The 14186-nt window shown below is 46.6% G+C and overlaps 1 protein-coding gene across 3 annotated transcripts in view; it reads left to right on the forward strand.

The window, feature by feature from the left end:
- LOC144737952 (cell adhesion molecule DSCAML1-like) overlaps positions 1 to 14186 on the forward strand; it is a 34109-nt gene that overhangs the window by 5218 nt on the left and 14705 nt on the right. For all 3 annotated transcript variants that reach the window (XM_078620861.1, XM_078620860.1, XM_078620859.1), the window contains 2 exons: positions 6544 to 6618; positions 12081 to 12223. In XM_078620861.1, coding sequence (XP_078476987.1) covers positions 6544 to 6618; positions 12081 to 12223 — 218 coding nt within the window. The remainder of the gene's footprint in view (positions 1 to 6543; positions 6619 to 12080; positions 12224 to 14186) is intronic.

Here is a 14186-nt window from a genome sequence, read left to right on the forward strand (position 1 = left end):
GCTCTGATCTTCTTACCTTAGAGACCCTGGCTCTGGTCTTCTTACCTTAGAGACCCTGGCTCTGATCTTCTTACCTTAGAGACCCTGGCTCTGATCTTATTACCTTAGAGACCCTGGCTCTGATCTTCTTACCTTAGAGACCCTGGCTCTGATCTTCTTACCTTAGAGACCCTGGCTCTGATCTTCTTACCTGCGAGACCCTGGCTCTGATCTTATTACCTTAGAGACCCTGGCTCTGATCTTCTTACCTTAGAGACCCTGGCTCTGATCTTCTTACCTTAGAGACCCTGGCTCTGATCTTCTTACCTTGGAGACCCTGGCTCTGATCTTATTACCTTAGAGACCCTGGCTCTGATCTTCTTACCTTAGAGACCCTGGCTCTGATCTTCTTACCTTAGAGACCCTGGCTCTGGTCTTCTTACCTTAGAGACCCTGGCTCTGATCTTCTTACCTTGGAGACCCTGGCTCTGATCTTCTTACCTTAGAGACCCTGGCTCTGATCTTATTACCTTAGAGACCCTGGCTCTGATCTTCTTACCTGCGAGACCCTGGCTCTGGTCTTCTTACCTTAGAGACCCTGGCTCTGATCTTATTACCTTAGAGACCCTGGCTCTGATCTTCTTACCTTGGAGACCCTGGCTCTGATCTTCTTACCTTAGAGACCCTGGCTCTGATCTTCTTACCTTAGAGACCCTGGCTCTGGTCTTCTTACCTTAGAGACCCTGGCTCTGATCTTCTTACCTTAGAGACCCTGGCTCTGATCGTATTACCTTAGAGACCCTGGCTCTGATCTTCTTACCTTAGAGACCCTGGCTCTGATCTTCTTACCTGCGAGACCCTGGCTCTGATCTTCTTACCTTAGAGACCCTGGCTCTGATCTTCTTACCTTAGAGACCCTGGCTCTGATCTTCTTACCTTAGAGACCCTGGCTCTGATCTTCTTACCTTAGAGACCCTGGCTCTGATCTTCTTACCTTAGAGACCCTGGCTCTGATCTTCTTACCTTAGAGACCCTGGCTCTGATCTTCTTACCTTAGAGACCCTGGCTCTGATCTTCTTACCTTAGAGACCCTGGCTCTGGTCTTCTTACCTTAGAGACCCTGGCTCTGATCTTCTTACCTTAGAGACCCTGGCTCTGATCTTATTACCTTAGAGACCCTGGCTCTGATCTTCTTACCTTAGAGACCCTGGCTCTGATCTTCTTACCTTAGAGACCCTGGCTCTGATCTTCTTACCTGCGAGACCCTGGCTCTGATCTTATTACCTTAGAGACCCTGGCTCTGATCTTCTTACCTTAGAGACCCTGGCTCTGATCTTCTTACCTTAGAGACCCTGGCTCTGATCTTCTTACCTTAGAGACCCTGGCTCTGATCTTCTTACCTTAGAGACCCTGGCTCTGATCTTCTTACCTTAGAGACCCTGGCTCTGATCTTCTTACCTTAGAGACCCTGGCTCTGATCTTCTTTCCTGCGAGAAATAAAATAAAAACGAGGCAAGGGCAGTGCGAGAGCTGAGGGTGGAGTGACTGTAAATGTTGTGGCTTGGCTCTCCAACACACCCGCGTGCTGTACCAGTGACGAATTGGCACGTTCTGTTGACGTGACAACCCTTACTAGTTGGCTGTGTCGGGTGGTGGCGGGTTGAACGACACATTTATACATTTACGCAATCTAACCCAAAAACGCTCTTATGGATGCGTGTGGGTGGCAAGCACCAAGCCAGGCCGCCTTTGTCTCCCTAGTAGCGATGTTTAGTACACACCGCATCGGTACTGCTTTGAGACTGAGTCGACCTTGGGTAGTTTCAGGACCGGTTCAGACAATCGTCACTGGTGTTGGCCGTGAGCGGGAGTTGAACTCGGGTCGCCGGATTCGCAGTGCAGCGTAGCGCGAACCGCAACACGACCACTCCACACACACAGCAGTACACAACGACACCAGTACATACAGCAGTACACACCCACACTAGAAGATAGCAGTACACACACCGTTACATACATAATAGTACACACACTTAGCTGTACACACACAGCAGTACAACACTAAGTGGCTGTGACGTCACCACGACGCTTGTGCCAGGCCATGTGCACCTTGAGGCCACGTGAAGTGTCGTACGCCCGCTGATAGGTCACGGGGCAGACCCAGCAGGTGCCACGGGTCGACTGACTGAAATCACTGAGACGAGTGGCTGATGCACCATCTGTGCCCCCTACTGTGTCAACTTGCTGTGCTTTAGCCACCCGGCGCTCCGCTCGTTGTTGTGAGCGTCGCTCGTCCGCCCTCCGTTGTTGTTGGAGGGCGACTGCCTCCAACTGCCCAGTAGCGTCCTTCACGAGCCTCCTCCACTGAGGCCGATCTTGACACCGCTAATACCAGTCATCGGCAAGTTCACTCAGCTCCACGCCCCCCTGTACCACATCACTCCATCTCTTCTCTATCCCGTGCCGCGCCCGTTTAGCCCCCTCGATCCGGCTGAACAAAAGCTGTTTAGGCATGCGGTGGCTGGGCATGCGGGCTACATGACCCAGCCAACGCAGCCTTGCCTGCCGGAGGAGCTCACCGATGGGACTTTGCCCAGATCTTTCAGAAGTACACACACCGATACACACACAGCAGTGCCCACACAGCAGTACACACACAAGTACACAAACTTAGCAGTACACACACGATGCACCTATAGCCCAGCCTCACGCGATGTGAAAAAACGCGAAACGATTGTTTTGTATTGTACCAGTTACAGCTCCCCGCGCTGTGTAGCTCCTCTTCAGAAGCGGCCTGTCCATCACAAACGACAGCAGCTCAATCAAGTGGCTGATACCATCATCATCATCATCACGTGGACATTTATACCAGCAGCCAAATACTCTAAACACATGGAGATAGTGATAGGTTTTTACCCTTTCATCTGGTCCAACACCAATGGAGACTAGGCTCTGAGAAAAGCTGTCTCGGGTGTGGACCAATCAACTTCAAGGACAGTGCATATCATTATGATTATCAGAGTTGTTTCTTTTTGTTTGCATTTTGACTGCTTGTATTGTGGTTATTGCAAACATGATGCCTTGTATAAAGGTGTCAGTTTTTGTAACAGTTGAAAGGGTAAAAACCTATCACTATATTTTGCCACTGGTAAAGGAGATGTCTCATAGTGTAAACACATGGAGATACATATAGACCCATACTCAGAGACACATAGAGACCCACAGAGACCCATACTCATAGAGACCCAGAGAGACTCAGATACCCATGGGGACCCACATAGACCCACACTCAGAGACCAATACTCAAATTAAACTTTGCTTATTGTTACCAGGTGAGGCCCCGCTAAGCGGTGTAGCTCGTTTATCAGAAGCGAAGTGTCCATCACAAATCATAGCAGCTCAACCACGTGACCGATATCGTCAGCATCGTCACTTGGGCATTGAGAGCATGAATGTGGAGGGAAACCCCGGAGGACCTGGAGAAGAATCCACGCAGCGATCACCGCCGGGAGAGAGACGCAGACTCCAAATATACAGCAGCAGCAGTAGCACGCATTGCCAGGGTCCGGCATTGAACCCACGCGCTCCTGCATGCCAGGCGAGGGAGATTACATCTGACGATCTCTACGTCTCTCTATGTCTCTTTGTGTCTCGTGACTCGTGCAAGATGTTGGTTTTGGGTTTTCCCCCGCCACACTTCCCTATGATGTTTACTGACAAACACAGTAAAGTCACCTATCGACGTGACTTTACCGAAAGAGCCAAAGAATAAGAATTGCTGCAGTCACGAAAGCTCTTTGTCAAGAGTCATATCTGCATCTTTAGAATGGCAACATACGTCGTGGGTTTCACAATGGCGGCGGTGTCACGGACACGCTGAGTCAGGATCCTGGGTTCACGACCTGCGCCAAAGCGTCTCTCACCTTTGAAGGTTCACAATGGCCTTGAAAGAAGTTCCACAAAGATAAAGATCCCCCGCATAGTCTTAACAGACTGTTGGGGCAAGTGCTGTTAGCGAGCAGCACCTATGAAGGCCGGAACGGTACACGAGGGGGTGGGTGGCCAGCACCACGCCCGGCCGCCTTTGTCTCCCCAGTGGCAATGTTTACACACCGCACCAGGTACTAATTTGAGGCTGAGTGGACCTAGGGGGGGCCCATCACCGGTTCAGATAATCGTCACTGGTGTTGGTCGCGAGTGGGAATCGAAACCGGTTCGCCAGGTTTGTAGCGCAACTGAGCGCTAACCGCTACACTACCGCTCCCCACACTCCCACACACACCCGTACACACGCACACACACGTACACACATACTGACACGTACACACACACACGTACACACACACGTGAAGTGTCGAACGTCCGCTGGCAGGAGGTCACGGGACAGACCCAGGTGCCACGGGTCAACTGACTGAAATCACTGAGACGAGTGGCCGATGCACCACCTGTGCCTCCTACTGTGCCAACTTGCTGTTTTAGCCACCCGGCGCTCCGCTCGTTGTTGTGAGCGTCGCTCCTCTGCCCTCCGTTGTTGTTGGAGGGCGACTGCCTCCAACTGCCCAGTAGCGTCCTTCACGAGCCTCCTCCACTGAGGCCGATCTTGACACCGCTGGTACCAGTAATCGGCAAGTTCACTCAGCTCCACGTCCTCCTGTACCACATCACTCCATCTCTTCTCCAGCCCGTGCCGCGCCCGTTTAGCCCCCTCGATCCGGCCAAACAAAAGCTGTTTAGGCATGCGGTGGCTGGGCATGCGGGCTACATGACCCACACATACACGTACACACACACACGTACACACACACTATTCAGAGGCACGTCATTCAAAATGCTCAGGTGGTGGGATGCTGCAGGGGTCATATCGCTGACGCAGCAACCGCGGAGTTCCTGGAATTGATTCTAGATTTGAAGCTTTCGTGACTGCAAGGATTCATACTCTTAGTTTGTTCCGGTAAAGTCACGGAGGCAACACAAGTCTCTGTCATCAGGTGGGACCGTCACAGCCAGATTTGCTGTATCAAGAATTGCATTCCAGATGTGTGCCCTGTAAGGGGTTGGAGCTCGTTATTGACACAGAGACCCATTGACACACACACAGACCCATTGACATACACAGAGACCCATATACACACACAGAGACCCATAGACACACACAGAGACCCATAGACACACACAGAGACCCATAGACACACACAGCGACCCATTGACACACACAGAGACCCATAGACATACACAGAGACCCATAGACATACACAGAGACCCATAGACACACACACAGACATACACAGAGACCCATAGACACACAGACCCATTGATATACACAGAGATCCATAGACACACACAGAGACCCACAGACATACACAGAGACCCTTAGCCACACACAGAGACCCACAGACACACAGAGACCCATTGACATACACAGAGACCCATAGACACACAGAGACCCACAGACATACATAGAGACCCTTAGCCACACACAGAAACCCATTGACATACACAGAGACCCATAGACACACACAGAGACACACAGACATACACAGAGACCCATACACACACACAGGGACCCTTAGACACAGGAGACCCATAGATAGAGAAACCCATAGACACACACAGAGACCTACTGATTCACACGGAGACTCATACACACACAGAGACCCATAGACGCCAGTCGGTAATACGATCTCGCTCCACTTGGCACGGATTGGTGATAGCATCTTCTCCAGAAGGATCTAGACGTGAACTAATCACAAAACTAAACTACGGTATTGTTATTCTAGCAGGTGAGGCCCACTGAGCTACGTAGCTCATTTTTTAGAAGCGACCTGGCCACAAATGATAGCTCAACGAAGTGGCTCATCATTATCATCACGTGGAAAGGTCTATCAGCCAAATGTTGATTCTAAATGTGGAGGGAAAAACCGGAGGACCCGGAGTCAAATCCATGAAACCACGGGGAAAACACGCAAACTCCAAATATACAATAGGCGTCAGGGTTAGGATCAAACCCACGACCTCCTGTATACCAGGCGAGGTGGTTAACATCTCCTAACCATCATGGTGATAGGGTCGGGATCGAACCCACGACCTCCTGTATCCCAGGCGAGGTAGTTAACATCTCCTAGCCACCGTAGCGTTAGGGTCGGGATCGAACCCACGACCTCCTGTATCCCAGGCGAGGTAGTTAACATCTAGCCACCGTAGCGTTAGGGTCGGGATCGAACCCACGACCTCCTGCATACCAGGCGAGGTAGTTAACATCTCCTAGCCACCGTGGCGTTAGGGTCGGGATCGAACCCACGACCTCCTGTATACCAGGCGAGGTAGTTAACATCTCCTAGCCACCGTGGCGTTAGGGTCGGGATCGAACCCACGACTTCCTGTATACCAGGCGAGGTAGTTAACATCTCCTAGCCACCGTGGCGCCGCTAATGCGACCGTCATCAGTGTAACGTTCTTTCCCCGTGGCCCTACTGGATCATCTGTGAAAAAGAGCTTCATAGCTCATCGGATTCCTCCAGTAATCAATACATAAATTCTGATTCTGAGATTCTGATTTATCCGCAGGAACGGTGGTCACTGACAGCGTGGGGGTTGGGAATGGTTCGGAGTCCGGGGCGCAGCGCCAAGGAACAGCACCACGTGAGTTCAATGCCATCATCACCATCACCACCATCACCACCATCATCACCATTATCACCACCATCATCACCATCACCACCATCACCATCGTCACGACCACTATCACCATCACAACCATCATCATCACCACCATCACAACCACTACCATCATCATCACCATCATGACCATCATCACCATCACCACTTTCATCATCATTATCACCATCATCATTATCACCACCACCACCATCATCACTTTCATGATCACCATCATCATTATCACCACCATCATCATCACTTTCATGATCACCATCATCATTTACCACCGTGATCATCACCACCATCATCACTACCACTACAGTTAGCATCATCACCACAATCATCATTATTACCATTATCATCATCATCACCACCACCACAACCACCATCATCTTCATCACCACCATCATCACCATCACTAGTTAACTATTATTTGGGCAGTGACAATAGCTGAGAAAGCTAATTTCGTGATCTAACAAAAGTAATGCTCAACCAAGAACCGAAGTAGCATTAAATAACCGTTTAAATTTTCGTAAAAGTAATCAACTATTTAACTACAAAAACGTGACATCTACCTAACAATCTCTCTCATTAACCTGACAAAACGATTGTAACTAACTACAACTCTTGATTTAAAGCTTTCGTGACTGCAGGGATTCATATTCTTGGTTCTTTCGGTAAAGTCACGTCGAAGGTAAATAATAAAATAAGAAAAAATATAAAACAATACAATTCTCACGACGTTTCGACTGCAACACAAGCAATCATCATCAGGTGTGAAATCCACAGCAAAAAAAAATTGCTGTGGATTTCACACCTGATGATTGCTGATGATGATTGCTTGTGTTGCAGTCGAAACGTCGTGAGAATTGTCTTGTTTTATATTTAATTATTTTAATTATTATTTTATGATTATTTCCCTTCTACGTGACTTTACCGAAAGAACCAAAGAGTATATTGACACCTGTTTTATTTCCAGAAAGAGTAAAACCTATTGTTATATCACAACCTATTGTTATATCACAACCTATTGTTATATCACAACCTATTGTTATATCACAACCTATTGTTATATCACAACCTATTGTTATATCACAACCTATTGTTATATCACAACCTATTGTTATATCACAACCTATTGTTATATCACAACCTATTGTTATATCACAACCTATTGTTATATCACAACCTATTGTTATATCACAACCTATTGTTATATCACAACCTATTGTTATATCACAACTCGTTTCGCCTGACCTGAATGCCAGATTCACAAGGCCGGTCAGCACAGTGAGCGCACAAAATCACCGTAACATCAACGTCGGTGTAGCACCTTGATTCTCGCTCGGAGAATGACGAAACAATAATGGGCCCGACTGCTATGCGACATGAACTCTCTGTAGCAGAATAGATGTGAACGTACTGCCCTCTACTGTCTGAGTCGTGACATAGCCCAACACTACTCTGACGATCATCATAATCACCGTGGCAAGGCCGTAGCCATGGAGTCAACATTGGGGGGGATCACATCTTCCAGGGGGTCTGGCCCCCTCCAGAAAAAAAAAAATCTAAATTTGAAAACTCATTTCCTGCCATTTTCTGCCTAAAATATAAAAAAATTCACTAACACATGGGATGTACTTTGTATTTATTTTTACAATAATGTCTAATGGTGTATTGTATCTTCTTGGTTCTTTCGGTAAAGTCACGTAGAAGAGAAGTCATAAAATAATAAAAAATAAAACATAATAAAATAGTGAGAATTATTTTATTATGTTTTATTTTTTTATTATTTTATTACTTCCCTTCTACGTGACTTTACCGAAAGAACCAAGAAGATGAATCCCTGCAGTCACGAAAGCTTTTAATCGAAAGGTGTATTGTATTACAATGCTCTGTTTTTACTTTTTTAAACTTTTCTGGTTTCATTGTATGTAATGGCAGAGATTAGGGATTCATAAATTACAACCATAACCACAATCATATTAACAGATATTGTTTAGCAAATTGTTGTTTTTATTTACATAGCATCGAAATTATTATTTAAAAAAATATTTTTTTTAGAAATATATTGGGGGGGGGCATTTTGAGCATATTTGATTATTGGAGGGAGTGTGTCCCCCCCAATATAGATTATAGTTACGGCCTTGCACCGTTGTCACCACCACCATCGTCATTATCATCACCACCATCATCATCATCACCACCATCATCATCAACATCACCACCACCATCATCACGACCACCACCACCTCCACCATCATCATCATCACCACCACCATCATCATCATCACCACCATCATCATCATCACCACCACCACCATCATCATCATCACCACCACCATCATCATCATCACCACCACCATCATCACCACCACTATCACCATCATCATCACCACCATCATCATCACCATCACCATCATAACCACCATCATCATCATCACCACCACCACTACCATCATTATCATCACCACCACCATCGTCATCATCACCACCATCGTCATTATCACCACCATCATCATCACCACCACCACCATCATCATCACCACCACCACCATCATCACGACCACCACCACCTCCACCATCATCATCATCACCACCACTACCATCATCATCACCACCATCATCATCATCACCACCACCATCATCATCATCATCACCACGACCATCATCACCACCACTATCACCATCATCATCACCACCACCATCATCATCATCACCACCACCACTACCATCATTATCATCACCACCACCATCGTCATCATCACCACCATCGTCATTATCACCACCATCATCATCACCACCACCATCATCATCATCATCACCACGACCATCATCACCACCACTATCACCATCATCATCACCACCACCATCATCATCATCACCACCACCACTACCATCATTATCATCACCACCACCATCGTCATCATCACCACCATCGTCATTATCACCACCATCATCATCACCACCACCACCATCATCGCTAGTTAACTATTATCTGGGCAGTGACAATAGCCATCGATCACCTGGGAACGAATGATTCATACATAAATACATAACAATCAAAAGAAAGCTAATTTAATGATTTTTACTTGAAACTTTCGTGACGTTTCGATCGTGACACAAGCGGTCTTCATCAGGCGACAAGAAAATCGGCCCGACTCAAATGCGACATGAACTCTGTAGCAGAATAGATGGGGACGTACTGCCCTCTACTGCCTGAGTCGTGACATAGCCAACACGGTGGCACGTAGCCTAGTACAGTAATATCGTCAAGGCTCGATTATTGCAACTCACTACTCTACGGGATGTCTGGAAAAACATTTGCAAACTGCAGCGTGTACAAAACTCTCTGGCATGTGTCGTGACGGGCACTGCAAGATGGGGCCGTGTACATCGAGTGCTCACCGATCTGCATTGGCTTCAGGTTGCAGAAACTCATACATTATCTAAGTTGTCTTGTGGTTGTTGTTGGTTGTTTGACTTGCATCCCACTGGGATTTTTGCACACAGCGTTGGTGTGCGGTGTTTTTTTCTGCAATGTTTTGCTTCCTTTTCTTGGATTTTCTGTTTGCACTCAGTCACATAGTCACTTAAATATGTTTTTTTGTTCATGTTTTAGTTTTTGTTTGTTGCGGTTGCACCCGATTCAAGAGCCGAATGGCTCACAGGGCTACACCTAATAAATGAACTTGAACTATAAGGTCGCACTTATTTCACACGAAGTTCTTGCCACAAATGAACCACATTACCACCTTGCTGATATCGTTAAGGAGCATACACCATCATCACGCGATCTCTCGTTATCCTCACAGCGGCTTCTGGCTCGCCATCGGTCACTGCATCGCGCGCTTTCAGATGCGCTTCTGCGAGCGTCAGGAACGCTCTTCCTTCCGATATTAGGAAGCTATTGAGCTGTGAACTTTATAAATCATCTAAATTGACCAACGAATGTATTTATAACTGATTTCTTGTGTTTAGTTTGTTGTTGTTGTTGCCTCGTACCTCCGGTTAGCACAGTTGGCTACGTATGGTGCAAAAGAAGTTCAACACACACACACACATGGACCTGAGGTCACTTCCTGGGATGTCAGAGGTAGTTGTGTGACATCTACTTCTGTGGGCCATACTCGTAACACTAAAGGTTGCGCTGCACCTTGAGGGATCCAATGGATTCTGCATCTCATGACATTTTAACCCGTAGGCTTTCGCGACCAATATTATTCATAATCAACGTTTTTGGGTTTAGATCGTAACAAAAGCCTGATTACTAATCTAGTATATAATTACAATAACCTCCCCTCAAATCTTTGCACCTGATGAGTTAATGATGACGTCACCCTGCTGCTGCTGCTGCTCTATATAAGAACGGGAGACACAGCAGAGCCCCTCACCATTCTGGCGAATTGCCCGATGATGCTGGATGCAATTACCAGCGAAACGTCGTGCTACTCAAATTGTAAATGTTGTGGTTTCACGCTTCAACACACCGGTGGGCTGAAGCAGTGAACTATTTGTCTTTTGTCAACGTGACACTTTTTTACTGATTGGCCGTGTCGGGTGGTGGAGGGTTACGACACATTTATAAATAACGCGATCTAAACCCAAAAACTTTGATTATGAATCTCATGACATGTTGCCACTATAAGGATACAAATATCTGGGTTCAACTCCTGGCTATAAATCTCATGAACAATTGCCATCAGAACGTGATATGGATGCTCACCCAAGCTACAGACGCTCTGATACGTGCATTGTCTTTGTGCTGTTCGCCTTTAGGCGTTCTCTGGTCTGACACAGCTGATGAGACTAGGCCATAAATAAGTCGATCTAGATATGAAGCTTTCGTGACTGCAGGAATCCATACTCTTTGGTTCTTTCGGTAAAGTCACGTGGGTAGACAAATTAAATACCTACGTGACTTTACCGAAAGAATCAAAGAGTATAAATACGTCTGTCCTTTGGTGCAAGCCAATCAGTTTCAAAGACAATGTCATATAACTCTTAGAATATTATTATGAATAGCAATGCATACATAAGTAAACATGTCTTATTATACTGGTCTACTGACACTGCTAGTGAGACTAGGACATAAAGAAGGCTACTGTCTCTGGTGCAGGCCAATCAGTTTCATAGACAATGCCATCTATTATCAGATCCATGTCTGTTTGCATGTTCACCACAATAACTGCGTGTGGTCAATGCGACACTTAATGTCTTGAAAACGGTTCTATTCGGCGCTTGAACATCTCAACATTTCAACATGCTTGCGTTGTGGCCGAAACGTCGTGAGAATTATTTTATTATGTTTTATTTTTTTTATTTTATTATTTCCAAGAAGATCTCAACACCCCTCCTGTTTTATTGCCAGAAAGGGTAAAACCTATTCTCATTTTCTATACGAAATGTACTAATGTGGGTGTCGTGTGTTGTTGTTTCCTTAGAATTTATGGTCATCACCCCAGAGAAAATGAACGCCGTAGCAGGCAGCACGGTTTTCCTGTCCTGCTCGTACACCTGTACAATCAGCGGCGTTATCCACACGCTGGTGGAGTGGTTTCAGACCATAGATGGACATGAAGAGAGGGTGAGTTTCAAATCGCTCTATCATAGTGTAATGAGACGACTTCTGAGACAAGACTTACTGTATAGAGGGTTTCTTATTCATTTCTTAATACTTTAAGGACAGGGTCATGGGATAACATAAGTGCTGAGTTACTTATAGCTTAGCCACCCATACAGTGACATCGACGATGTACAACTATAGAGCTGACTGACTAGATAGTGACGACAGCGATGACTGGCTAGCTATGCAGCAACAACGATGACAACGAAAAGATGGCGGCGATGGCAGCGACGACAGCCAGGACCCGAACCCCCATGACAGCCCCAAACCCCCGTTTGCCTCTCCCCTATATCCCCCAGCGTGGCCTTTGGCCCTTGGCCACGCCCCCCTGCTGTAACTTTCTCGCGGGTTCCAGGAGCTTCCAGTTCGATCCCATCCTTGACCCTTGGCCCAGTTACTCCCCCCTTGTGGTCGCTTACATTACGTGTCATTCTATACCGCACCCATACCCGTAGTTAGCCCCCATGGCCACCAGATAGCAAACTGTCACTACAATAGCAAGACATCTAATGCGGGGAAACCTTGCCCAACGCGGCTTTTTTCAACGCGTCTTTCGGCTCTACGCGGCTTGTCGGAACACGGGGAGGGGGATCCATAATAAAAGTTGTTTTGGGTTAGATCGCTTAAATATATAAATGTTTTGTCATTAAACCCGCCACCACCTGACACAGGCAATTAGTAACGGGGTTTGTCACGTAAACAGAACGTGCCAATTCGTTACTAGTACAGCACACCGGTGTGTTGGAGAGCCAAGCCGCAACATTTACAATCCAGTAATTACAACAACAACAACCAGCTGCATCAGGCGACAGTCAGATTTGTGGAGAAATCCTCCCGTTTCGTTCCTTAAATAGAGGGGTAGATGTGATGGCATCACTTGTGAGCACTTGTTGAGCGATGTGGGGTGGGGGATTAATGAATGCATTTAAATGAGAATCGGTATCCACTGCCGATGGCAATCAGTGGTAGGACGTTATTAACCAGGTAAAGTCTTAACTGACTGTGATGTTTCCATCCTACCTGCCTGTCAGCTGTTATTTCTGACTCTCTGTGTGTCTCTCTCTATGCCTCTCTCTTTGATCTCTCATGCTTACATGTCCTTTGCATTGCACCCGTTGGGTTGCACCCATGCCTTTGGATTGCATCACTTTTCGATTTCACATTAACACGCTAATTTCTCACATTAACATAGCCACTTCCGTGCCCTCGGCGAGGAGGCCGCTCTCCTATCTTACATTTACATGCTAATTTCTCACATTAACGTCTCTAACTCCGCCCACTTCTTTATGACCCTTGGGCTACACCCATTTCAAACCTTTTAAAACAGTCTGCCTCAGCAGCAGATCATGCTTTCCCACCTGATGACGGACGCTTGTGTTGCGCTTGAAACGTCGTGATTTATTTTATTTTATACCTATGTTAAGTAGTTGTTGCTGTTGTAGACGGAGGTACTCGGAGACGGAGGTGAGTTAGGGGCTTCCGCCAGGGTTTATTAACAGGTATCAGTATAAGGGTTCCCTCTTCACCCCTTCCACTATCCCCGTTCCTCCAGTGACCCCGCTTACGTCACGGGGTCTCCCTTAAATACCCTCTGAGGCGAGACGTCACGTGCACTGCCCGGCGCGTGCGACCCCACGTCCCGTGATGTCACAGCACCGGACAGCGCACGCGACGCCACCACTCTCCTCTACTCCTCTACACCTACGTGACTTTACCGAAAAACCAAAGAGTATGGATTCCTGCAGTCACAAAAGCTTCAAATCAAGATGAATACATATTGTTTTCCCTATTCATAGTATATAATGGTAATGTATCTCGATCATTAGAGTATATTAATAAAAGTGTACAAATGAAATAGATAAAAATTACATCACTGGAACCATGTACATGCCGTCATCTACTTACAAACATCCAATTTACGAAC

This window comes from Lampetra planeri, chromosome 76, assembly GCF_965212315.1.
Source record: "Lampetra planeri chromosome 76, kcLamPlan1.2.h2, whole genome shotgun sequence".
Classification (NCBI taxonomy): domain Eukaryota; kingdom Metazoa; phylum Chordata; class Hyperoartia; order Petromyzontiformes; family Petromyzontidae; genus Lampetra; species Lampetra planeri.